The 26855-nt window shown below is 39.1% G+C and overlaps 1 protein-coding gene and 1 long non-coding RNA gene across 2 annotated transcripts in view; one reads left to right on the top strand and one right to left on the bottom strand.

Moving 5' to 3' along the window:
- LOC140497628 (uncharacterized) overlaps window positions 1-8827 on the top strand; it is a 69019-nt gene extending 60192 nt beyond the window's left edge. Inside the window, exons 3-4 of the long non-coding RNA XR_011964796.1 lie at window positions 2660-2709; window positions 8093-8827. This is a non-coding gene — a long non-coding RNA (uncharacterized lncRNA). The remainder of the gene's footprint in view (window positions 1-2659; window positions 2710-8092) is intronic.
- The window catches only part of SYNPR (synaptoporin), a 186933-nt gene that overhangs the window by 36794 nt on the left and 123284 nt on the right, over window positions 1-26855 (bottom strand). Inside the window, exon 3 of the mRNA XM_072598783.1 lies at window positions 24453-24651. Coding sequence (XP_072454884.1) covers window positions 24453-24651 — 199 coding nt within the window. The remainder of the gene's footprint in view (window positions 1-24452; window positions 24652-26855) is intronic.

Below are 26855 nucleotides of genomic sequence, written 5' to 3' on the forward strand. Positions count from 1 at the left end.
TCTTATGGATCATAACACAATAAGAATTATAATCAATAATGTTCCTTTAATGGAAAGATTAAAATTTATCTAGAGATTAAATAATAATCCTAAACAATGGATGGGTCAAAGAACAAGTCATAAAAACAACAAAAAATTCATTAAAGATAATGACAACGAGACAACATAACCAAAATGCTCTATTTAATTGAAAATTGTTATCTCTAAACACTTTCATCAGTAAAAGAGGGAAAGAGTAAATCAATGAATTGGTCATGCATCTAATAAAACAAAACCTTAGAAAATGAGTAAAGTAAAAGCTTGAATAAACATCAAAATTGAAATACCGAAAACTAAAGAGATTAATAAAGTTGAAAGCAAAACCCCACTGAAATAATAAATAAAACTAGGGATTAAAAATAACTGATCAAATAAAGAAAAAAAAGAAAGAAGAAAATCAAATTGCTTATACTAAGAATGAAAAGGGTAAATACAAAAATAATAAAAAAGAAATAAATGAAATTATTAGAAACTCTTTTGGCCAGTCATTTGCCAATACAACTGACAAGCCAAATGAAATAGATGAATATTTACACAGGTATAAAGTGCCCATATTAACAGAATAGGAGACTTAGATAACCCTATCTTAGGAAAACAAATAAACAAGTCATATATATGAACTCTCAGATACTTCTATTTGCAGATGACATTTCATCAAAATCCCAAGTATTACAAAACCTCTCAGAGATGTCTGCAAGCCTTCAAAAGAATTTGGCCTATCCATCCATATAGGAAAGACAATTTGGGATGAAAAATGTCTATTATCCAGATTTCACCATGCATTTTGTTGCATACCCTGTAGAATTCGTCCATCGGTAATATATCAGGGACAGATAGTATAGAGATGGACAATAGGGTTGAATCAGAGTTGGACAGGAGAACAATCTAGATTGTTCTCAGAAAATTGAAAATCTCCTTTCCTGACCTCAAATTTCCCATGAAAACAAAGGCTCATCTTTTTTAACACTAGCATTGTCCCAGTACTGTTATGTGACAGTGATACATGGAGTACAGTAGCCTCTAAAGAATTTAAAAGGAGACTCACATAAAAGGTAATGGAGAAGTACATGGTGGGTATGTGCAGGCTCAAACATCAAATTCTCTGGGTTCCATGAAATGAGTTTCCATGAACTCTCTGTGGTTTGAATGTCAAGTTTTTGAAATCTTATTATCCATAATTTAAAGCACCTTTGGGAAATTCCAGGACTGTGTAGGAGATGGTGAATCTAGGTCTAAAAGGAGTTTCCAAATCCAAAAACTCTGCAGGGGCATATTTCTGGGAACCCACAGCAGCATGGGCTGGGGTAAAGATACTGACTGCTCATTCCTCTCCCAGACCATCTGCTTGACACTAACAGAGCTCAGCCCCCACCAGCAGTTTAGACACTCTGGGATGAATTCCATTATTTTGTTTTTTGTTTTTTTTTTTAAAACACCCAATAAATAACATCACATGGAACTTCTCTGTTGCCAGAAAGGCCTTTAATGGCTTTGAATCTCACTTACTAAGCAGCAGTGAAATAGAATACAGCAAAAATAAATGCCATACAGAAGACAAAGCTAAATTTCCAGCTAAGCTGTCCTGTGGATTAATGTCTGTCTGGGGGATTTTTTCTTGATAATTAAAGTCAGAGCTTTTGAATACTTAAACATATCTTGCATTGAATTTTTGATATCCCCTTAGTATCCCAGGTTTCAAAGAAAATGATTCGATAACACTCTTCTGAAAGCAAGTTTTCTTCTCTGCAGCCAAATTCCCTTCTCCAGTCTTCTCTGGAGACCTGAGCTCTGCAGATGTCAGTATCTAGAGTACCCAAACATTTGGTTCAAATTATTTGGTGTAGGTATTGGAGAATTTTGCTTGAAATGTATTTCATATCCATCTCTCCCCAAAACATTGCCTAAGAACCATGGCCTAGAACTGTGAAAAGTCAATGAATTTCTTCCTTCATGCTCCTTCACTTTGCTGACTGTGAGTCATTTTATGGGTAGATCATCCTTTCCCAAAATGGAGGGAAATTTGAGACAAGGGGGAAAGGAGGATGAGAAGATGAGATATGAGTGATTATTCTGAATCACAGGTGTGGGACCCTGGCAATAACATTGGAAAACAAAATCTCACTTGAAACTCCAGTAGGCCTGATAGAGCCCACTCCTAGAGTCAATGATCTGCAGCAGGAACTATAGATAGCAACTAGTCAGCTTGTAGCAAAGGAGAAGCCCTCCCTCTTACCTCATAGGTGACTGGGACAGCTTCATTGCAGTCCCTGATGATCATGACATTGCAAAAGTCTGACTCTGCTGCTATATGGGTTGTGCTACATTCCAAAGGCATGGACAAGAGACACCAGTCTTCAGAGGCCAGCGTGAACTAAATTTGAAGGCTCAGGCCTGAACCTTCTGAGACTTGGCAAGAGTACCCTTTATTTGGAGCAGGTTGGAGGAGATTATATATTGGACAGTTCCTTTGATAGAGGAAGGCTCTTATTCAGAGACCTTTCTCAGTAGCTTTTGAAATTTATTTATTCATTATTATTATAAGCTTGATTTTAAAGTATATTTTCTAGGCAATCCACAAAACATATGTATGTTCATCTTAATGTTTTTTTTTTTCTTTCAGTACATGGTATAGTCTGTCAGGTGACTGATAGAGATTGCTAAGGAGACTAGGTGAGTGTCCAACTTCCTTCTGATCCTGGGTCTGCATGCTTATTGTTACAGATAATGAAAATCCATTTGGAATTTCATGTGAAATTCAGTTCAGCTTGGGGCAGATCACAAGGAGTTTTAAGCATGAAGTTATAGAGATTTTCCTCAAGAACAGCAGCCGATGAGGTTGCCCTAAGCTGTTCTAAAGAGTTCCCTTTCTTCCTGCTAACCCCCTCTCATTACCCACCTCTGGCTTGGATTGTCTATTGGGATGGATTCTTAAATGTTCTTAGGTTATTTTATAAGGAGTTGCCTTGCGAATGCTCCCTTTAACATGATGCTGTGCCAAATAGCACAGAAATGGAGGTGCCGTCCTGGGATGAGAGGCTAAAGGGCAGCGCACCGCAGTGCAGGAGATGGCCTGATTCAGCTTTATGCTGGTGCTTGGAATCTAATGAGCTGTGTGTGTATCAGAGCAAAACCTCCCCACCAGCCAAGCCCCAGAGTGATGCTGGCTGTGGAACCGATGCGTGTGTGTGTGTGTATGTGTGTGTGTGTGTTTTTTGTACAACAGTAGAATGTGTGTGTATATGTATATATATAGTGTGTATGGATTGATGTGAGCATAGTGAGATGCATATACATAAGGTATATATACATATATATCTGTTCTTTCAGTGTGTGCTGATATAATGTGTCCTGTTGGCAGTTTATATATATACACACACACACACACATATTTATGCATGTGTATCTATATGTGTATGTATATAAACACATATATGTTGCATATTATATACCTATACTATGTGTGTACATAGCATGAATGGGTGTGACCATATATGTATGTGTGTGTATGTATGTATGTTTGTATATGTGTAGCTATGTGTGTGTATTTGATGTACATCTTGACCTGTTTTTTTTTAGTGTGTTTTGATACAATGTGCACTGGTTTTGTTGTTGTTGGTGGTAGTGTATGTGTGTGTGTGTGTGTGTGTGTTTGTGTGTATTATAGATTGTGCTGCAGGATTTTCTTCCTGTGATCTACAGATAGAGGCTTGTGAACTTGGAAAAGAAAAAAAATGTAGCCTCATTTTTACTACATTTTAACTTCCTCTATATTTTATTTTATGCATCGAAAAACATTATTCTAAGGAAGACTCTGTAGATTTTACCAGACTAGCCAAGTGGTTCAAGACATACAGAACAAGGTTAAGAACCCTAATTTTAGCATTTGTGTGTATGGTTATAATATATACATATATATTTTACACAAGCATTCATATATATATATATATATATGTAGGGTTTTAAGTTTTAATAGTGTAAAACTGCCCTAAGACAGTTTACAGTATGTGTGTGTGTGTGTGTGTGTGTGAATACTTATATTAATAGTATGTTATTCAGTCATTTTTTTTGTGTCTGACTGTGTGATACCATTTGGGATTTTCTTGGCAAAGATACAGGAGTAGTTTTGTCATTTTCTTCACTGGTTCATTTTACAGATGAGGAAACTGAAGCAAATAGGGTGAAGAACCTCTCTAGGGTCACACAGCTAGGAAGTTTCTGGAGCCAGATTTAAACTCAGGGAGATGAGGCTTCCTGACTCCACGCCCAGCTCTGTCCATTGCACCACCTAGCTGCCCCAATAAGAGTATATGTGCACATTACATACATATACATTTTATATACGTATACACATAATACATGTGTGTATGTGTTCCTTTATACATCTGTGTGTATACATGCATGTATATACACACAAGAATACATACATAATGTCCATTGGGAGTGTGTGTGTGCGTATATATGTGTGTGTGAGTATATGTGTGTGTGTATACAGTTGGTGGGGTACTGTGGAAACAGCATTAAACTCATAGTTTCCAGACCCAAGTTCTGAATTTATCTCCATCACTTACTACTGTTGGATTCTAACTAGAGGGATGTCTGTGAGAGTGGAGATAGAGGGCCAGATGTGAGAGATGTTATAAGGTAGGTGTCATAGAATTTGACAGCTGATTACTTGTGGGGATAGCAGGAAGAAAAAGTGAGGAGACTTGGAGGACTGGCGGTGCCCTTACAAAAATAGGGGAGCTAGGAGGAGAGGTGGGTTAAGGAGGGAAGCTCAGGCTTACCCTTCTGGACTAAGGTCTCTAGTGTTTCTGGGTGTATGTTACACAACAAGAGGGTGGGAAGCCCCTTTCGACCCTGTTGGAGCAGGCATTGGGGAACGCCGGCTTCCAAAGCACAATGGAAATGTTCTCCATCCTGCCTTCCCTCCTGGATCCTTGACCTTTGATGGAGCCTGGGGCCAGTGATATTTGTGGTTAGAGGCACACTTCCTATTATTTTTCTGGGTCATTTCAGGCTTTGTTGGGCTTTATGTTCCTGCTCCGTGAAGGATATTTGTTCTTGAGGTCTTGTTCTCACAGTGTGAAGTTCAAGGCTGGAATTGATATGTCATCAGTATAACTAAGTTTGGAGGGTCAGAGAGTTAAAAACAAAACAGAGCCCAAACTACTCTTTGAAGAACAGTTGACAGTGGGCAGTCTTACAAAGCCCTTATACGGTGAGGAAAGCATTGCGGTGTAGTTGGAAAAGAGTCAGGAGATTAAGTATGTCATTTCATTTGTCTGGGCCTCAGTTCCCTTATCTATAAAATGACAGGATTAAGAGAGATGGCATTCAGGATTTAATTAAGTGCCAATTTATATTCTAGTCTGATAGCTTTCTAGGTTATTATTGTAATCAATACTTTGGTCCTCTATTACTTGTGTGACTATAGGCAACTCATCAGCTTCATGGTGACTAGATCATTCCTCTGAAAGCACAGGTCTGATAATGTAATGCCACTGCTCAAGAAAATTCACTGGATCCTGATTTTCTTTAGGATAAAATACAACTTCCTTTGTTTGACACTTGAAGCCCCTTGGAGTCTGGCTCCCAATTAGCTTTCTAAATTGATTTGGGAATCCCCTCCCACTATCAATGCATGCTACATTTTGGCTAAATGGTCCCATATATCTCTATGTACATGTACATCTGTATCTATTTATATCTATTTCATCTGTCTACATGTACATATATCCCATATGTATGTCCTATATATAATGTCCCATCTCCTACCTCCCTCCTTTGTATGGACTGTTCTCCATAATTGAATACTCTCTTTCATCTCTGCCTCTTGGAACCCCTTAGTCCAGTCAAAGTTCAACTCAAGCGTCCTCTCCTACAAGAAATCTTCTGATTGCCCTCACTGAAAGCCAGCCTCCCAACTCTACCCTCCCCCAATTACTTTGTAATAACTTTACAAAATTCTTGTATTTACAGATCACTTGGGTAAGTTGATGGATAGAGAGTTGGATATGGATTCAGGTAGACCTGGCTCTGACACATGCAATTTGACACACCTTGGTTGTGAGACTGGGGTGAGGTACACCACCTCTCAATGATCTAGACAATTCTACAACTAGAATTTCAGAGAAGATGGTGAATTGAATTGGTAGAGGAAGTTTCCTCACCTAGGAATTCCTTATACCAATAAGATCACAGGTTCAGGCCTTATGCCTGCCATTTCTATTTCCGTATCTGTAGATTCAGATTATTTTTCTCCCCAGTATAAACAACATGAGATAAGGAATGATTTATTTTCTATTTTTAGATCCAACCTATCATATAATGAATGCGTAAAATTAAATGGGATTTAAATAGGATAGAAAAAGACCCCTTGCTTGACTACCTGTCAATTTAATGTCAATTTTTATGCTGTCATCTAATAATCTCTCTTGATTTATTTAAAAAAAAATAGGAAGGAGGGAGAAAAAATTAATCCCTTTACTTTGCTCTTAGTATTTGGAAGTTCCATTTTCTTTTGACTTCAACTTTCCTTTTGGTAATTCTTATTACATCCTCAGACAATAGGTTTTAATTTATATAAAAAAAGTAGTTCTGTCCCAAAAAAGGGATGGTTTTCTTTGGAAAGCAGACCTTTCGACATTGGCAACCTTAAATCTGTCATAAAAGGTTGCTGTTCTGAACTTGGGCTGGATAATTAGCCACCACTGTGTAAATGCCAGTGGTCAGGCATGGGGACTTATTCTCCTTTGTCCAATTTGATGCAATAATTCACCAAACATTTATTAAGTGACTACTTCTCTAAGTTAGACATGACAATGATCAAAATGAGTTATTTCTTCCCTGCAAGGAGCTTATGTTCTCCTGGAGTACAATATAAAATAATTGTAATAAAAGGAAAATGGAGAGCAGGAAGACAATTCATAATGGTGGCAGCAGAAATGTGGACCACCTTCCTTATTTTACAGATGAGGAAACTGAGGCCAGAGGACCCAACTAGCTTTCATTTGAAGACTTCTAATTGGGAAGTTTCTAGGTATCTCCCAAATTTGCTTCTTTGCCACTTCCACCCATTGTTCCTGGTTCTACCTTCTGAGGCCAAACAGATCAAGTCTCATCTTTCTTCCATGTGACAGCCTTTTAAGTACTTGAAGACAACTAGCACATTTGTCCTGACTCTTCCATTGTCCACATTTACTATCCCAAGAACCTTCCACCTTTCCTTGTTTGGCATTGACTCAGAGCCCCACATGATTCTGGCTGCCCTCATTTAGTCTTTTCCTCTCCAGGTTAAAAATCTTTAGTACTTTAAACCAATTTACTTTAGTTCATATACTGTGAAGTCAGAGCCTTGAAGGGATACAACACAAAGCAGACTTGTTTTGATATTGGGGAGAATGGAGGGATAGAGTGTGAGATATTGTTGAGAAGGGCAGACCTAGTTTGGCCACTTCTAAGGGGAGATACAGTCCAGATATGAAGGGAACCAGATGAGAGCATTAGGCATTTGGGAGAGAAAAACCACAAGAAAATGGAAAAGATCATTTGCTGAAATAGATGTTAGGGAAAGTGTTAAAAATGGTTGTTTCATTTTTGTCTTTGCATTCCAATGTTTAACACATTGCCTGCATAAAGAGTAAGTACTCAATGAATGTTATTGATCGATTGATTGATGGGTGAGCATCTACTTCCCAGTGTTGTCAAGCACTGGCTCCATTTACAGTTTAAAGGAAGGCAGGAGGATGCTTTGTTGTCTTTGGCCAATGATTTGCCCTGCCATTGGATTTCAAAAGGTAGTCAATTATTTGACTGTGGTGTCAAAGTATAACATAGACATCCCTGCAAAAAAATGCACATGCATTGTCTTCTGCCTAGTGACAATAATGCCAGAGGAGATGGGGGTTCTTGTTCCATGTGGCAGAGCTCTTTCCCTCCCATTGTTAGGAAACGCTCCTCATACAAACTGCAATCAAAAGATGGAGCTGATTATGGGGCTGGTACAGGTGTTTGGCCGTTGAGACTTTAAATACATATCTTTTTCTCTTGGCAGAGCACTGATACAGGCTGTTAAGTATAGAAGGCTTATTGGTGAGTTATTAACCCCATTTCCCAAAAAGAAAATAATGAAAATCTCATTGTGTGAATAATTACCAAGCAAAATACTTTTCTTTTCCCTTCAGAGTGAATGACTTTTTCCAGGACGTATAAAGAATGAGTCACCTAGAATTGTTTTTATCTCTCAGGCTCCCAACTGAAAAGCTGGCCCCTCACCCCAATTTAGGAGAGAGACGTATTTTCCAACCTTTAAGGAAAGAAAAACAAAAGAGGGAGAAAAATGTCTTGCTACCATAGTTGGTTGCTTCCCCATTTTCTTTAGAAGAGCATAAAATTAAGCTCAAGCAGGTAAGGACCCTGACTGAGAAGCCTGATTGCTCCTGCCCACCCATCCTCACAAGATGTGTCATTGAGTTTGTCCAAACTGACTCAGATATTATTACAACTGAAAGTGACAATGGGATCATCTAAGACCGTAAGAACATAGGCATATAGATTTTTAATTGGAAGGGACTTCAGGCATTATCTATTCCAGTTCCCTCATTTTACAAATAAAGAAACTGAGACTCAGAAAGATAAGGTGTCTTGAGTTGAATATACCTGGTGATGTAGTGAAACTTGAGGTGCCCTAGGAACGTGGTGTCTGGAATTGATCATGTCTGGTTCTAAGGGAAGTTTTTTAGGCTTATGGGTCAGGAGAAAAAATTAGTCCATATGTTGGACACACCAAATACAGAGAGTACATTTTCAGCAAAAATGATAATAATAATAATGATGATAAACATTAACATTTATGAAGTGCCATAAGGTTTACAAAGTAATATATAAGTTATCTCACTTTATCTTTTAGTATTATGATATTAATAGTTAAGATGTAGTTGTTACTATGTTCCAGGCACTTTGTAATCATTATCTCATTAGATTCCCACAACAACCCCAGAAGTTTATTATTACCCTCATTTTACAGATGAGGAAATTGAGTCAAATATGGGTAAAATGACTTGTCCCAGGGTCACATAGGTAGTAAGTGTCTGAGGCTGGATTTGAACTCAGGTCTTCCTGACTCCAGCCCCAGCACTCTTTCCACTGGAATCTAAGAATCTCAGACTTGGAAGGAGCCTCAAAGACGCCTGAATAGGAATTGCCCTTATAACTACCCCAAAGAATAGATTTTAAGCCTTTCATGAAGACCTGAAATTATGGGGAACTTATTACCTGATAAAGCGCTATGCTAAACTTTGGGGCATCTCTAATCGTGGTAATTTTTTTCCTTCTATCAAACTAGAGTCTTTGCAATACAATTTATGGTCACTGAAGTAAATGGTGCCCCCAGGGACGAAGGAGAACTGATGAACCAATCAATAAATAAACTTTTATTCCAAAGGAAAGGGAAGGTGAAAAAAATACTTAATAAATATCTCTTATCTACCAAGCACTATGCTAAACAAATTTTGTCTCATTTGAGCTTTACAACAACCTTATGAAGTAGGTGCTACTATTATCCCCATTTTACATCTGAGGAAACTGAGACAGGTTAAATGACTTTCCCAGGGTCTGAAGCTGGATTTGAACTCAGGCCTTCCTGATCCCAGGAAGTACTTATTACATGGTGTGAGGGGCAAGGGACACATATACAAAACCAAGAAAGCATAGAAGCTTTTCCACATGAAAACTACTATTAAAAATTACATCCCTGAACTTCTTCTGGTATAATAAAATAGAGTAACTAGCATAGTACCACAAGGGCAACTAGGTGGCACAGTGGATAGTGTCAGGTTAGGAGGACCTGAGTTCAAATTTGGCTTCAGATACTTACAAGCTCTGTGACCCTAGGCCAGTCACCTAACCATCTTTTCCTCAGTTTCCTTATCTGCAAAATGAGCTGGAGATGGAAATGATAAGCCACTCCAGTATCTTTGTGAAGAAAACTCCAAATGGAGTTACAGAGAGTTAGACACGATTGAAAGAACTGAACAACATGTAGTACCATAAACACAAAAATATCTTAAACTATTAAGTCTGTAAATTGTATATCATTTGAAAATAGAGAAACCAAATTAATTTAGGGCACTTGCCTATAATAACATCATCTCTATGGTGTATGCCTCTATATAGGATTTGCTTGTGAACATTTAACTTCACCTTGTTTCTAGTTCCCATCTAGATGCCTTCAGATCCCTTGGGAGAACCAAGTTAGCAAAGATGGGTCAGAGAGAAAGTTTGTTTCACATAGCACAGAATGCAAAAAAATTTCCAACCTGACATCATATATAATCAAGAAAACTTCCACTTTTCCCCAGGGTCGTATGTCACTGTAATGTACTTGAAGTGCCACTCTGGGATTGAGAGCTCCCAAAATGAGAAAAAGACTTAGATATTTCTAGATAATCTAGTGACCTTTGCATTGGGCATGTTGCAAGTTCCTTTGGAGGTTACACAGTCCACATGACTCACGGTACCATGGAAGGGCAAAATCTAAGTTTGCACCTCCATACCATGTATCTGGGCTTTGTGTGGCCCAGGGCCTTCCTTATTGCTTCATCTTCTGTTTCCTTGTTTCAAGGTTTAAAATCTCTGCAGCTTGTACCACTCCCTAAATTCTGACGTTATAGTGACCTTTCCATGGTGTTATACATTGGAAAGAGCACCAGATTTGAAGTCAGAAGAACTTGGTTAAAATCCAGCTCTGTCACTTACTACTTACATTACCTTGGCAAGTTACTCTGGACTTTGGTTTCTAGATTTATAAAATGAGGGAGTTGGATGCACAATCTACAGTTTGCTAGTCTGCCTCCCATAGCTTCAGCTAATACCTCCATAGCTTCCATAGAGAACTTCCCAGCTTTTTGAGAAAGTCATTATGTCTGGAGGGCAGTCAACATCTTTCTAACTGTTGTTAGTCAAGCCTACAGCTCATTTTCTGGGATCCAAAGAATATGCTTAGGCAACTGTCAAGACCTCTTAAATTTTCTCACCTGGATATTCTCACTCCCTGATGAATTAATTTCATGCAACTAATTCAACTCACGTCTACCTTGCCCGAGTTTTCTGAGCAAGAACACTTATACCCATGTCCATCCAACTTTCTGATTTCCATGATGCTCTAGCTCTAGATTCTTCAGACCTTCACAGAATTATATATTCAGAGCTGGAAGGAACATTAGAGGACTCCTAATCCAATCCTTTCATTTTTAGATGAAGAACTAAGGCTCAGAGAGATGGAGTAACTTACTTAAGGGCATACAGTCAGAGAGACAATGGTGAAATGTGAATCCAGATCCTGTACTTACATTTTGAGTTCTTTCTTCATTGTACCATTCAGGGGGAGAGGCCAAACTGGCCATGACCAGGATTATTTCTACCGCTCTGGGAAATATCCACTTCCTTTTTAAAGGTACTTTAGATATTATGAGTGTTACCAAAACATGAGAAAGATCCTCTCTGTCCCCATACAACTTATTATTTTGTTGTTCAATGTCCATGCCAAATACTTCTATTTGTAAAGTTTGGTCTAGAGTCATAAGCATGATTTTTTAGAGTTGGAAATGGGATGGGCAGGAAGTGCCTCATGAAATTGGGCTTTGGATCAAGACTTTCTTGCCACCCAGTCTTCTGAAGAGGAATGAGGCATATAATACAACTCATAAATGACCTTCCCTTGGGTCTATCCACTTGAGGGGTCACTGTAGGCATTACTAGATTGAAAAAGGAGTAGCATCTTCCTCCCTCTCCAGCCTAGTTTGAGAATTTCATTACACTGTATCAGAAACATTTCACATTTAATTTCCTTTTAAATTAGAAAAGAAGAAGAAAGGACCAGGAATGGCATCTTTGGTGTTGTGCCAAATTCTCTCCAGGAACTGGGTTTTCTAACTGAATTATGAATCTCCTAAAATTAGGGGAAGTCTGACAAGAAGGCTGATGTACTGACAAAGGCTTTCATCTCCCCCATCCATAAACACTGGCTCCAGCTGTCTTGTCACAGGGATATTTGTATGTATACCTGAGTCTCAACTCTCATTTCATAAGCAATTCATTGATGTTTTTAAGGTAACAAGTCCCCCAGTTCAAGATTTTTGTTCCATTTTTCAACTGGAGAGAGTGAAACTGGATACACAGGGAGTTACCACTTATTTAAATTGTAATTAAGCACTTGTTAGTAGGGAAAAATATCTGGAAAATACCATGAAAATGTGCAGATTGAACAAAACTGTGGGCAAATGATATGATCTCAAGTGAATTCCTTTAATCACCTCTAACACAGATGTTTATTATGAACTGCACTTGTTTATACAACATTTATAGTAATTAATCACTTGATCAATAAACATTTATTAAGGGCCTACTATGCATCAGGGAAATCACTGAAATTAAGAGAGGTTAGAGAAGATTTCCTGTAGAAGGTGGGATTTTAGCTAAGACTTTAAGGAAGCAAGGAGGACAGTAACTGGAACAGAGGAGGGGGAGTGTTCCAGGCATAGAGACAGCCATAGAGAATGCATGGAGCTGAGAGATGAAGTAGATTGTTTTGGGGCCTGCAGGAGGCCATTGTCACTGAATTGAAAGGTTGTGTTAAGGAGTAAGTTGTAAGAAGACTGGAAAGGTAGGAAGATGGCTAGGTTATGAAAGGCTTTGAATGCCAAATGGTGCAGTTAGTATTTGCTTCTGGAGGTAATAGGGAGCCACTGAAGTTTACTGAGTATGTGTGAGTGTGTGGGGTGGGTGGGTAACATGATCAGGGCTATGTTTTAAGTAAACACTTTTGATGACTGAATGGAGGACAATTTGGAGTGAGGAGAGATCTGAGGCAGGCAGACCCACCAGCAGGTATTGCAATAATCCAGGCATGAGAGGGTAGGGACCTGAACCCGGGTGGTGGCAATGGCAGAGGAGAGAATGTGGCAAAGGTGAAATGAATAGGCCTTGGCAATAGCTTGGATATGGATGTCTCATGATTCTGAATTCTTTGGAGGTGCCAAATGGTCGTATAACTCCTATCTTGATCCCAAAGATATTTTTTGCTTCCTTGCCTTTCCCTTTCCCTCACTTTTTGCCTTACCATATTCTTAATATTCTAGCCATAAACATGCTCCATAAATATATTTTTAAACTTTCTGTGCCTTTGATTACATCATTCCTTCTTCCTAGAATGTCTGGCCCTATATCATATTTCTCATCTGAGTTTAGGGACCCTTTGAAACCTATCCACTGACTTCTTGGAGATCAAGGGACCCCAGAATAAGAGCTCCTAGTCTAAACTCTGCCCTCATTTTAAAGATGAGAAAATAAAGTCACAGAGAAATTTGTCACTTATCGAAGGTCATATAAATCAGAAGTGACAAAGTTATGATGTGAGCCCAGATACTCTGACTTCAAATCCAGTGCTTTGGATCATTCTGACCCCAAATGGAATTTCATCAAACCACAGAAATATGTAACACATGTAGATGGCTCCCTTGATGTGAATACAAGAATCCTCAGTTTTTCTGCAAGTGCTCAAGGTAAAAATGCAGATCAGATATAGTGCAGTCTTTATTTCACCTCTCAGAAAATCCAGAAAACACAAAGGACTCAGAGCAGCCCATAAAATATCACTATAGTTTCCTTCTTTTTTCCAGTAAGTGCTACCCTCACTGGAGAGACCCATAGTCTTTTGGACTCATAGCATAACTCTTTGTTTTGAATTCCACTTGAAGGGAAATGGACTTGTAATTTCTATAGAGGAAACCCTTTACATTGTGGTGAGTTCATTTCTCACCCTGGGGACTATGCAGATTGCCCCTTGAAAGTTGAGGCTTCTGCCCAGAATGAAAAAACACTTGAAGTTGCCCTAGAGGTAACCCTGTAACATTCTATTGGGTCTCCTCTTCATCTTAAGTCTCCATGTATCTTTCTTGCCTTATCAAATGACACTTGTACTCTCCTAGAGGGAAATCCATGAGGTCATTAGAGGAGCACCTTCATGTTGGACTTGTGATTCCGAAAAGCTCAATGGGGACAGAGCCAAGACGGCAGAGTGGAAAGATGCACATACTCTAGCTCTTCCCCCACAGCCCATAAAATACTTGCAAAAATGACTAAACAAATTCTGGAGCAGCAGAAACCACAAAACAACAGAGTGAAAGAGATTTCCAGCCCAAAGTAGCCTGAAAGGGTGACAGGAGATGTCTATCACAGAGGCACGGAGCAGAGTGCAGCCCAATTAGCTAAGCCCAGCCCTTGTTGTGCAGTGCTTGCAGGAACAGTACTGGAACAGGCCTCTGGGGTGGAATCCCCAGTAGCAGCTGTGGTTCTCAGATCCCTCAACCCACAAAACCCACAGCTTCAAATGTCAGAGAGAAAGCTTTTTCACCTGAGAAAGGAGCAGGGTTGTCCACTATCCCCAGTCCCAGGCCATGGTGGTGGTGATGGGCAGCAGCATCATCCATTTTTGGAGCCCTCAGCCTAAAGCCCCTGGAGGAATTGAGCTGTTGATCTGGGTCTCAGCCCTGAGAGGTGGCCAGGGATGAGGAAGTGTGCTGGCTGGTGTGGTGGAGCTGGTGGAGGTTCTGGAAAGGGAATTCTACTTGCAGATCCTGGGCAGGAAAGCTTTAGTAACTCTTAGACCAGAGTGCAGGCCGGGAGAGGAGTAAACTCCTCTCCCTTGATTGTGCCACCTTGGAGGAACTGAAAACTTACAGGTCCCCAGAGTATACCCTTCTCTTGACAAAGGACTCAAAAGTCAAGTGACTGGCTGGGAAAATGCCCAAAAAAGAGGAAAAATAAGACTATAGAAGGTTACTTTCTTGGTGAACAGGTATTTTATTTCATCCTTTTGGATGAGGAAGAACAATGGTTACCATCAGAGGCCTTCAAAATAAATATGCAGTGGTCTCAGGCCATGGAAGAGCTCAAAAGGGATTTTGAAAATCAAGTAAGAGAGGTGAAGAAAAAATTGCAAAGAGAAATAAGAGCAATGCAAGAAAATCATGAAAAGTGAGTCAACAGCTTGCTAAAGGAGACTCAAAGACATACTGAAGAAAATAACACCTTTAAAAAATAGGCTAACTCAATTGGCAAAAGAGGTCCAAAAAGCCAATGAGGAGAAAAATGCTTTATAAAGCAGAATTAGTCAAATAGAAAAGGAGGTTCAAAAGCTCACTGAAGAAAATAGTTCTTCCAAAATTAGAATGGAACAGATGGAAGCTAATGATTTTATGAGAAACCAAGAAATTACAAAACAAAACCCAAAGAATGAAAAAAATAGAAGATAATGTGAAACATCTCATTGGAAAAACATCTGACCTGGAAAATAGATCCAGGAGAGACAATTTAAAAAGTATGGGACTACCTGAAAGCCATGATCAAGAAAAGAGGCCAGACATCATCTTTCATGAAATTATCAAGGAAAACTGCCCTGATAGTCTAGAACCAGAGGGCAAAATAAGTATTGAAAGAATCTACCAATCACCTCCTGAAAGAGATCCAAAAAGAGAAACTCCTAGGGATATTGTAGTCAAATTCCAGAGTTCCCAGGTCAAGGAGAAAATATTGCAAGAAGCTAGAAAGAAACAATTCTAGTATTGTGGAAGTACAATCAGGATAACACGAGATCTAGCAGCTTTTACCTTAAGAGATCAAAGAGATTGGAATATGATATCCCAGAAGTCAAAAGGATTGGGATTAAAACCAAGAATCACCAATCAAACAAAACTGAGTGTAATATTTCAGGGGAAAAAGTGGTCATTCAATGAAATAGAGGACTTTCAAGTATTCTTGATGAAAAGACCAGAGCTAAATAGAAAATTTGACTTTCAAACACAAGAACCAAGAGAATCATGAAAAGGAAAGAGAAATTGTAAGGGACTTATTAAAGTTGAACTGTTTACATTGCTACATGAAAAGATAATATTTGTAACCCTTGAAACCTTTCTCAGTATTTGGGTAGTTGGAGGGATTACACACACATACACACACACACACACACACACGCACATACACATATGTGTGTATATATATATATATTTATAGACAGAGCACAGAGTGAGTTGAATAGGAAGGGATCATATCTAAAAAAATAAAATTAAGGGGTGAGAGAGGAATATATTGAGAGGAGAAAGGGAGAAATAGAACGGGGCAAATTGTGTCTCATAAAAAGGACAAGGAAAAGCTTTTCCAATGGAGGGGAAAAGAGGGAAGGTAAGAGAAAAAAAGTGAAGCTTATTCCATCACATCTGACTTAAGGAAGGAATAACATGCATGCTCAATTTGGTATGAAAATCTATCTTACACTACAGGAACATAAAGAAGAAGGGAATAAGCAGGGTGGGGGGGGGATGATGGAAGAGAGGGCAAATGGGAAGAGGGAACAGTTAGAAGTAAACACTTTTGGGGAGAGACAAGGTCAAAAGAGAAAATAGAATAAACGGGGGGCAGGATAGATTGGAGGGAAATATAGTTAGTCTTATACAACATGATTATTAGGGAAGTCGTTAGTAAAACTACACATATATAGCCTATATTGAATTGCTTGCCTTCTCAGTGGGGATGGGAGAGGAGGGAGGAACGAAGAGAAGTTGGGACTCAAAGTTTTAGGAATAAATGTTGAGAATTGTTTTTGCATACAACTGAGAAATAACAAAAACAGGTAATGGGGTGTAGATATTTACCTTGCCCCTCTCCTCCCTCCCCTTCTCTCCCCTTCACTCCCCTCTCCTCTCCTCCTCTCTCCTCCTTTTCCTTTTCTTTCTTTACATAGTGACAGCTACCTCTGCTTCCAGATTAGATGAAGCTCCATGCTTTTTTTATTGTCCTCAATCTTTCACTTGATAGTGACCCAGCAGTTCCATTGGTCAACTCTCTCAGTACCCTAGGGTTTTGGCCATATGGGCCTTGTGACTTAACTTCATCAAAGACAGCTATGAGTTTCTCTTTGATCTCCTCCTTATACACAAGGCAACAATCTGACATAGGTTGGGGAAACTACTCAAAGTTTATGGCTGTGGTTGAGATTAGTTTTATAATTTTCCAATGAGGTTCATGACCAAATGATATAATCAGGCATGGCATTTCAATTACATGGCCATGGACAACACTGTTAGTCATCTCTGTGTCCTGTACTTGGTTGCCTCGTTTCTGATAAAAGATGTCACTTAATGTATTAGTACACAGTGGATGCCTGAGTCTTCCCTCCTTACTTTCTTTCTAAAATGTCACTCAAAAAGGCACCAAAAGTCTCATTAAAAGTCCTGCTGTTTAAAAACAGATTTATATAATCTTTATGACTTAGGGACATTTCTACTAGTGTATTAGTTAGTAAAAGGCAAAGAAAATAATAAAAAAAAATTAATTCAACCAATTTTGAGTCTGTTTTGTGAAGCTTTAGGGAATTTCTGAAAATTATCTATACATTCAGTTCAGTTTAATTCAATTCGACAACAGTGATCTCTTAATTGCCAAATCCAATGACTTCTTCTCAGTCTTTAGCCTTCTTTACCTCTGCCACATTTGACACTGTTGATCACATTCTCCTCCTGTATACTCACTCCTCTCTGGGTTTTTCTAACACTCCTGTTTCCAAGTTCTTTTTCTATCTGTCCCATTATTCCTTAGTCTCCTTTGCTAGTGTTATATAGAATGATAGTTTGTGCTGTATGGAATGCCCACTAACCATGGAGGTTCCTTATATCTCTGTTCTGGACCCTCTTTTCTTTTTCTTTGCATGATCTCATTTGGTAATCTCATTAAACCTCATGGATTCAAATATCATCTCTGTGCAGATTATCCCCAGTTGTATATATCCAGCACTGGTTTAACTTCTGAGTCATATTCCTGCATCATCAATTGCTTCTTGGACATTCAGATTAGATGCCCTATATCCATCAAACGCAATATGTCAAAACCAGAATTCATTGTTTTTCTCTTCCCAACTTCCATGCTATTGTCTAGGAACCACTATTCTTCCATTGGACTCCTATCTTTCACTCACCCCACACTAGTCATTTCTACTTTCAAATCTCTCGTATGTTTATGCTTTAACCTACTCATACAACCACAACTATACTTCATGCCCTCATCACCTCTCACAAAGACTTTTGGAATAGCCTTAACTAGTCTTCCTGTCTCCAGTTTCTCCCTACTTCAATCCATTCTCCACCATCTGCCAAAGTGATTTTCTGAAGTGTACATCAGACCCCCCACCTCAACGAGCTCCAAAGCTCCTGACTGAACCCAAGATCAAGCTTAAATCTTTTGTTTGGCATTTAAAGCTTTTCATAACCTAGTCTCTTCTTACCTTTCCAACCTAATTATACTTACTCCACCATACACTTTATGATTCAGCCATCCTGGATTGTTTGCAGGTCCTAGGATACAACATGTAGGGCAGCTAAGTGGTTCAGTAGATAGAACTCCAGGTCTGGAATCAGGAAATCCTGAGTTGAAGTCTGGCCTCAGACCCTGATCAAGTCACTTAGCCCTGTTTACCTCAATTTCCTTATCTGTAAAATGAGTTGGAGAAGGAAATGGCAAAACAACTCCAGTATCTTTGCCAAGAAAACTCCAAATGGAGTCAGACAAGACTGAGATGACTGAATAACACCCATAAACCCCACAACACACCATTTCCCATTCCTCTGCCTTTGTACTGGTTAGCTTCCATGTCTTGAATCCTCCGTCTCCGCCTCTACCTTTTGGTTTTCCTAGATTTCCTTCAAGATTCAGCTCAAGTCCTATTTCCTGAAAGACGTCTTTTTCTGTCCCTCTCCCTCTGTCTCCCACTTCCCACTCAGTGCTTGCCCTTGCAGTGCTTGCCTCCAACTACTGTCTTTTTTTTCTGATATTTACCTAGTTATTTATAGATTTTCTCTGCTTTTTGAGTATATGCTTCTTGAGCTTAGGGATTATGCTTGTCTTTCTTTGTATCTCCATTTCTTAGCATGGTGCATGGCACATAGTAGGTGCTTAATAAATGTTTATTGACCTAATTTAACAAATATCGATTCAGTTGACAAACCTAGGATTAAGTTCTTGCTATATAGAAACACACCAGTAGCTCTAAAAAGACAGCTTAAATTTAAAATTCAAATGTTTCAGCTGCTGCTTGGTTCCATCTTCTCTCTTGACTGCCTCAATGAACCAAAGATGAACTTAAAACTGACCAAGCAGATCTCTTTTCACCTTAGAAGACAATAGGAGCCTGAAGGTATGAGGTCTGACTTCATTTCCACAAAAAGAGAATGCGATCTTGCTTTCTTCTTCCTTCCTTCCTTCCTTCCTTCCTTCCTTCCTTCCTTCCTTCCTTCCTTCCTTCCTTCCTTCCTTCCTTCCTTCCTTCCTTCCTTCCTTCCTTCCCTCCTTCCTCTCTCACTCACTCCCTCTTCCTCCCTCTTCTTTAATTTATACATTTTGTTTTTACATCAGATATTTCTGAAACTTTTCTCTCTCTCTTCCCCTCAAAACTGAACTATTCCTTATAATTAAGAAAACAAGTTAAGTGAATTTACTGTGGTCAAATAAAATATCTTGCTCTAGTAGCTTTCCATTTCTATTAAAAGGAAGTCCACTTTATTATTAGTTCCTGAAACCGTTATTGTTTGCTTTTTAACTTCTCAGAGTTTGACTTACTTAGAGGCATATTAATTTACATTGTTGTTGTCATGTATGTAGTTTCCTTCTGTATTTCATGCTATATCTACTGTCTTCTTTTATAGGTTGTTCGTATTGTTTTTTAATTTTATAGTATTCTAACCCCTATCCATATTTTCTTATTTGCAGATGTGGCTTATTTCCCCAGAGCTTGGAGGAGGAAGGAGCTTACTGTTAATATCTGGGAGACAAATTAATATAGCAGGGAATTTGTTCTCTTAATTTTAGCAGGCATTATAACTTGCTCAGGGCAGCATAAATAAATAGAATAAAAACCCGTTACCTCATATTCACTGAAAGGGGAAAGTTTGGATAATATACAGCTGTTGAAGACTGGCATTAAAAATACATGGCAAAACTCCCTTTAATGGATCTGTGATCTCATTAATGTGCTGCCTCCATGATGGCCATCATACTCATCTCTCCCCCCTCAATACTAACCTTTCTTTGCTTTCTTCCCAGGATCTGATAGATAGATCTTTCCCATAACTAGGCCTCTATGTCACTTCCTGGTCATTTCAATATCATGTTGCAGTGTCTGACTACCCTTTGTGGGCTGTCTTCCTCCATTAGAATGTGAGTGCCTTGAGGGAAGAGACTTTCTTTTGTGTGTGTGTGTGTTTTTTTGTTATCAGCTTAGTATAGTGAAAGCACATACTAAGTATTTAATAAACCATTCTTTCTTTCTTTCTTTCTTCCTTCCTTCCTTCCTTCCTTCCTTCCTTCCTTCCTTCCTTCCTTCCTTCCTTCCTTCCTTCCTTCCCTCCCTCCCTCCCACCCTCCTTCCCTCCCTCCCTCCCTCCCTCCTTCCTTCCTTCCTTCCTTCCTTCCTTCCTTCCTTCCTTCCTTCCTTCCTTCCTTCCTTCCTTCCTTCCTTCCTTTCTATTTAGCTATCTATGGATCTTCTTATTTAGTGTCCTTTCTTCTAAGTCTGTTTGTAAAATTGTCACCAGTCAGGTCCACTCAATGTGTTGGTGTGTTCTCTTAACATTATAAAAATAAGAATGGAATGTGTGAGTTAGCAAAAGAAAAAGGATGAACAACACATTGACTGGTAGTGGTCTTTTGGGAACATGACTTGAAGAATAATTGGGAATGGTTGGAAATTAGTATAATAATTGTTTGTAAGTGAATGAGACTTCCAAAGTACCTGAAGACAATCTCTTTTAGTCTCCAAAGAACTGAAGTTTGGAGTCATGAGAAGAGCTGTGGAAAGGTACAGGATGGGCATAAGTATAACATCTTACCAACTCAATCATTCAAGAGAGGTGAGGTTCAAGTAGAAAGGGGGCCACTAACCCACGCATAAGGAGCTCTGTGGGCCATGTAGCAACTTAGAAAATGATATATTAATGTTATCTATGTTCTGTTGTACTTCTTATTTATTTTGTAAATATTTCCCAGTTATATTTTGAGCTGGCTTGGGTTGCACTCAGGAATGCTGTCAGCCTGCCTGTGGGCTGTATGTTTGACACCTCTGAGATAAAGGATCTCATGTGAGTTATGTATTACTAGAAAGGAATTTAGCTGGCAAACAATAAGTAATGACTATGGATACAGAGTAGATTGGGATTGGACCTGCCATTGCACTGGCATAGGGAATTCTTCAGTGAGGAAACTCCTTCCACCAATGCAGGATAGTACATTCTTGGCAGCCCATCCTCTTAGATAGTTACTCAGAACACTACCAGGAGGAAAGTATAAGTGACTTGCCTAAGGTCACCTAGTATGTTTCAGAGGGAGGATTTGATCCCTGGTCCTTCTGGATTCAAGTTCACCTCTCTTCATTACCTCAAGCAATGAATTGCCCTTGTAGTCCAGTAGTACCCATGCAACATCAAGAGGGATAAAAAGTATGTAAGACAGGTCCTTTCATGGAGTACTTAGTGGAAGATATGGACAAGGCACCCAGGATGAGAAAGCATGAATGGACTGTGAAATGGAACTTTGTGAGATAGAATGTTGAGATGGAACAACATTTCCATCAAAGTCCATTGAGGAATCCAAGTAAGTACTGATACATACTTTCTTCAGGTCTTATTTATACTTTTAACCTATAACAGTGATAAGCTGTATGCATCCTAACCTCAGCATCACTCATAACAACTTCTTATTTTGGGGAATGTGAAACAAGGAGACTTTCCTATAAATTCTGAGTGCACCACCTGGTCTTCTAGCTAACCAATCTTCTACCTCTTCAGACTCCCTTACTCTGAAGACTTCGACTCAACATAAAACCTACTTCCAGGCCTTTAGTAATCATGATGCAGTATTTTACATAGTAAATGTTGCACTGAGATATTTTTCTTTCTGCTTTTATTGCTAGAATGAAGAGACTGATTTTCAGGCCTCTCCTGTGTAATGAAATCAGATCCACCTGGTGCATTACATGACTCAGGATTTCATTATCCTCTTTGCAATGTGAGAGAGTATTTACACCAAGATGAAATAATTTACATGCCAAAAAACTATTTCATCTATATGGAACAGGGTTTTACTTCATAAAAATACCATTTTCTTGGCTGGATAGTTGTTAACAGTAAACTAATCATATTCAATTCTGTTCTCACCTTTGTTCAATAGTTTTAGTCACATCTGACTCTTCATGACCCCAATTGGGGTTCTCTTGGCAAAGAAACTGGTTTGCCATTTCCTTTTCCAGCTCTTTTTTACAAATGAGGAAACTGAGGCAAATAGGTGACTTGCTCAGGATCATACAGCTACTAAGTGTCTGAGGGCAAATTTGAACTCAGGGAGATGAATTTTCCTGACTTCAGGCCCAGCACTCTGTCTACTCTTCCACTTTGCTGCCCCTTGGATCTCACTTACTTATAAATAAATCTCATGGACCTGATAGAAATATAGGAGGGTTTGTCTATATGTCCACATATAGGGCTCATATTTGTACATTTATTTATGTACTTAACAGCAAATATTGGATTGACTTGGTTGAGAGACTGAATTAGACTGAATTAGACTTATTATCTATGATCTGAGATCAGCAGAACAACAACAAAAAAGGCTTCCATCTCTGTCCGGAGAACAGCATTTTGCTCCTTTATTCTGCTTTTCAATATAATAATGATATTAACAATAATGTCAAGAATAGCTAACATTTACATAGCACCTTAAGGTTCACAAAACTTTTCACAAATATCATCCCATTTGATTGCCACAACAACCTCAGGATATAGGTACTTTTATTACCTTCCCTTCAAGATGAGAAAAATGAGGCAGCCAGAGCATAAGTGACTTGCTCAGGGTCACACAGCTGATATCTGAGACCAGATTTGAATTCAGCTCACTTTTTTCCTAACTCTATGTTCAGTGCTCTGCCCACTGTGCAATCTGGCTGCCCCTTTGGATCTTTCATAGAACTTTGGACTATACTCTATGCTAAATGCTGGGGATACTTCAAAAGAAAAGTGTCTCTGTCCTCAAGGAACACACAGTCTGATGGGGTGAGATGATTTGCAAATAAAGCACAGGCATGATAAATTAGAGGTAATCTTGCAGGGAAGGCATTAAGGGAGATTGGGAAAGATTTCTTGCATGAGGTAGGATTTTAACTGGGACTTGAAGGAAGTCTAAAGAAGCAGGAGATGGAGATAAGGAAGGAAAACATTTCAGGACCAGGTGACAACCAGTAAAAATATGGAGCCAAGAGATGGGGTGTATCATACAAGGAATATAGGTGGCACAGTGGACAGAGTACCAAATCTGGAGTCAGGAAGTCATGAATTTAAATTTGGTCTCATGCACTTCCTAGCTCTTTGACCTTGATCAAGTCACTTAACCCTGTTTGTCTCAATTTCCTCATCTGTAAAATAAGCTGGAGAGGGAAATGGCAAACCACTATAAAATCTCTGCCAAGAAAACCTCCTAAAAAGAGGTAAAAAAAAAGTTGGACACAACTAAAAAAGTCTAAGCCATGAGAAAAAATAAGAAAAATAGGTATTCTTTGTCCACTTTGTTTGTCTGGTGTACGTATTTGAGCAGACTCCTCTAAGAGATGATGGATCTCATTTTGGAGGCTCTGCAATGAAATCTCAAACTAAAAGCTTTTGGAAGATCCTTCAATTTATAGGAAATCTTTCATTCAAACTCTGCTCTGGATAAATAGCCTCCAGTGACAGTTCCAAAAAACTGTTATTAAAATTAATCAGAGAGATATGTAAACCAGCGAGGAAGTGGGACTGGCAGTATGGAGAGAATGAGGGATAATTCACGGATAGTCAATGACCTCTATTATTAGCCACATAATATCAATAAAGCTAGGAGAAGGCCTCTAGTACATTGTGTGGCCTGTTTGCAGAGGATTTCATTGGTGACTATGGTAAAGGGTTACATAGGATGAGAGGATACGGATGGATAGCCAGAGGCATTGTTGAAAGGCGCACCCAACTAGACGGTACCAGCGATCCATCGAAGTAGTGAAGTAGGCATTTTTCTTTTCAGAGTCAGACAAAAAATGGATGTTTGCGCTCATTCTCCTTCTTCCCTTTCCCATCCCAGCAGTAGAACTTCTGATACCAACTGTCCCAAAATAAGATCCTAGAAGTCATCCTTAATCTAAATAGTTTTGTGGAGAACCTGTTCCATACTAAAGAAATAATTCATTTCAAACTATAACAATCTCCTTTCCATCTAAACTGTTTGGCCAAAAAAATGTGAATAATCTCAAAATATTGTGCTTACGAAAAAGAAAGAGTACTTTTAAAAGCACTTACAATGAGTGGGCCTCTGTTATTTTCCCGATACTTGTTCTGGAAGAAGATGTAAACGACAGTGGCAGCCAGCGAGTAGAGAAAGGCGAACACTGCAATGGTGACGAAGAATTCTGCTGATGATGAGAAGTCGCCTATCAAGGCGAGCTTCTCTCGCCGTTTTCCTTCGCAGGTGGGCACCTCAAAAGTCACCTGATGCAACCTATGAGAAGATATTTAAGGAAGGAAGGTCAATAGGATTGTTGATAGAGAAACAGATCGTGTCCACCAATTCTCAATTCAAAACAAGATGGAGATCATACAGACTTGGATCCTCGGCATGACTGCCTCTATGTAATAATGAAAGGGGAACTATCCATTGCAGTAGCATTTCCTCAACAAGGCTCAGTCACAGCCAGTCACCATTCAGAGAGTTAAGCATCAGAAAGTCCTGAATTTGACTAAATTGGATTATTTTTCTAGTTGTTTAATTGTTAAAGAACGGCCCTGGAGCATAGTAAGTACTTTATAAATGATTTTTTCCCTCATTGAATTCTCTTTTCTGCTTATTTAATAAGTAATACAAATTTAAGTATTTAATTTAAGTACTATGTAATCACTGACTTTAATTCAACAAATATTTAAAAGGTGTCTTTGAGGTGCTAAGGATCTGAAAATAAAATTAGTCCCTGCCCCTGAAGAGCCTATACCTTATTGGGGCATACGATATATTCACCTATAAGTAAGTATAAAACTTATGCAAAGTGTTGCAAGCCATGGTAGGAGGTAGGTGGAAAGGACTAACCACTAGGGGGCAAGTTGTTTCATTTTTGTCTTTGTATGCCAAGTGCCTAGCATGGTGCATACACTAACATTCTTGTTAAATTGAATTGAACCCTGAAAGGACTCCTTTAAGAGATGGCATGTGAACTTGTCCTCGAAGTAAATGAGGCATTCCAAAAAGGAGAGGTGAGGAGGAAGTTTGTTCCAGTAACAGAGGGAAGGGGAAGGCAGATTCTACACAGACATAGGGGTGGGAGGTGGAATGTTGAGTGTAAGGAAAGGTGAGTTGTCTTTCAGTCAAAAGGGAGATAAGTGAGGGAGATGTCTCTATGATGAAGCATAATTTAATACAGCCCTTAGTTTCTCCCTGTGAAGAAATGAAATTACTTCTGGAGAGTAAGTTACTTAAAACTGGGCATTGATGAAACCCATGCCAAGCAACAAAGCCAAGTTTGGTAAACTATCATAAGGTACTCATGGTACAAAAGGGTTTTGGGCATATTTCTATTTCCCAACTTTCTCCACCCTCTTCCCCCAAAACACTTATGTGCCAGTCAGCTTTGAATTCATTTGAAAAGGCACATTGTCCATAGTTCCAGTTCCCCAATTACACAAGTCCCTCGTGTACTAGCATCCTGACAGCTGTGCCTGTCCAAATTCAAATAAAATGCAATGTGTAGGCTCAGGCAATCATTTTAATACTTGGCAATATATACATAGCTATCCAAGATATATCAGAACCCTGAATCACTTTGGTTTCAAAACCATTTTTTTTTTTTTTTGCCATGACTTGTGCAGATAATTGTCTCAATTGCCTATTTGACTTAGCCTGTGGGTGCACAGTCATAGCCATAGGTAGCGAAGTGCCTTTCTTTTGACACATTGAGTGGGGGGCAATTTCAGCCCCATTCATGAAAATCAGAAGAAGAGTCACAATTTTATCCCCATGGCCCTCAATGGACATAATTTAGAAACCAGATTAACATATTTCTCAATAGTACAGCTGGTCTGCAGGAACTGTTAAAACAGAAATAGATATCCCATCATAGGCCATGCCAATTGCCTTGACACAGATGGTTTATAAATCCTTCCTTGCTCATAATTTCAGTGCAGTTGTCTTTGTTTGTTTATGATGTGTGCCTTCCCACCTGTCATCAGCAGGGCAGCAGTGTACAAGTTCTGACCCTAGAGATCATCTAAACCCTCCATGTTACAGATAAGGAAGATGATTCCCCAAGCAGTGAAGTGACTTCTTCAAGGCAGAAGCTAGTGATAGATCTAGAAGCCTAACTTGACCCTATGACTTCCTGTTTGGTGCACACACACACACACGCACACATACACGCATGCACACACAATGCCTACCTTGGAGTCACAGGACAGAAGGTAAGGGCAAGGAATCAGAGGATTAGGACTTTAGAGATCACCAGGTCTAAAATCCTCACTTTACAGATGAGAAAATTGAGACCCACCCAGAAAGAGAAAGTGACTTGTTGAAAAATTGTACGGATAAATAATACAAAGGCAGGGATTTGAACCAAGGGCTATTGACTCCAAATCTAACACCCTTTTCATTGTCCCATGCTACCTCTTGGAAAATGTTTCACAGTTGGCATACAAGCTAATTAATAAGGTGCTGTGATA

Source organism: Notamacropus eugenii, chromosome 3 (assembly GCF_028372415.1).
Source record: "Notamacropus eugenii isolate mMacEug1 chromosome 3, mMacEug1.pri_v2, whole genome shotgun sequence".
Classification (NCBI taxonomy): Eukaryota; Metazoa; Chordata; class Mammalia; order Diprotodontia; family Macropodidae; genus Notamacropus; species Notamacropus eugenii.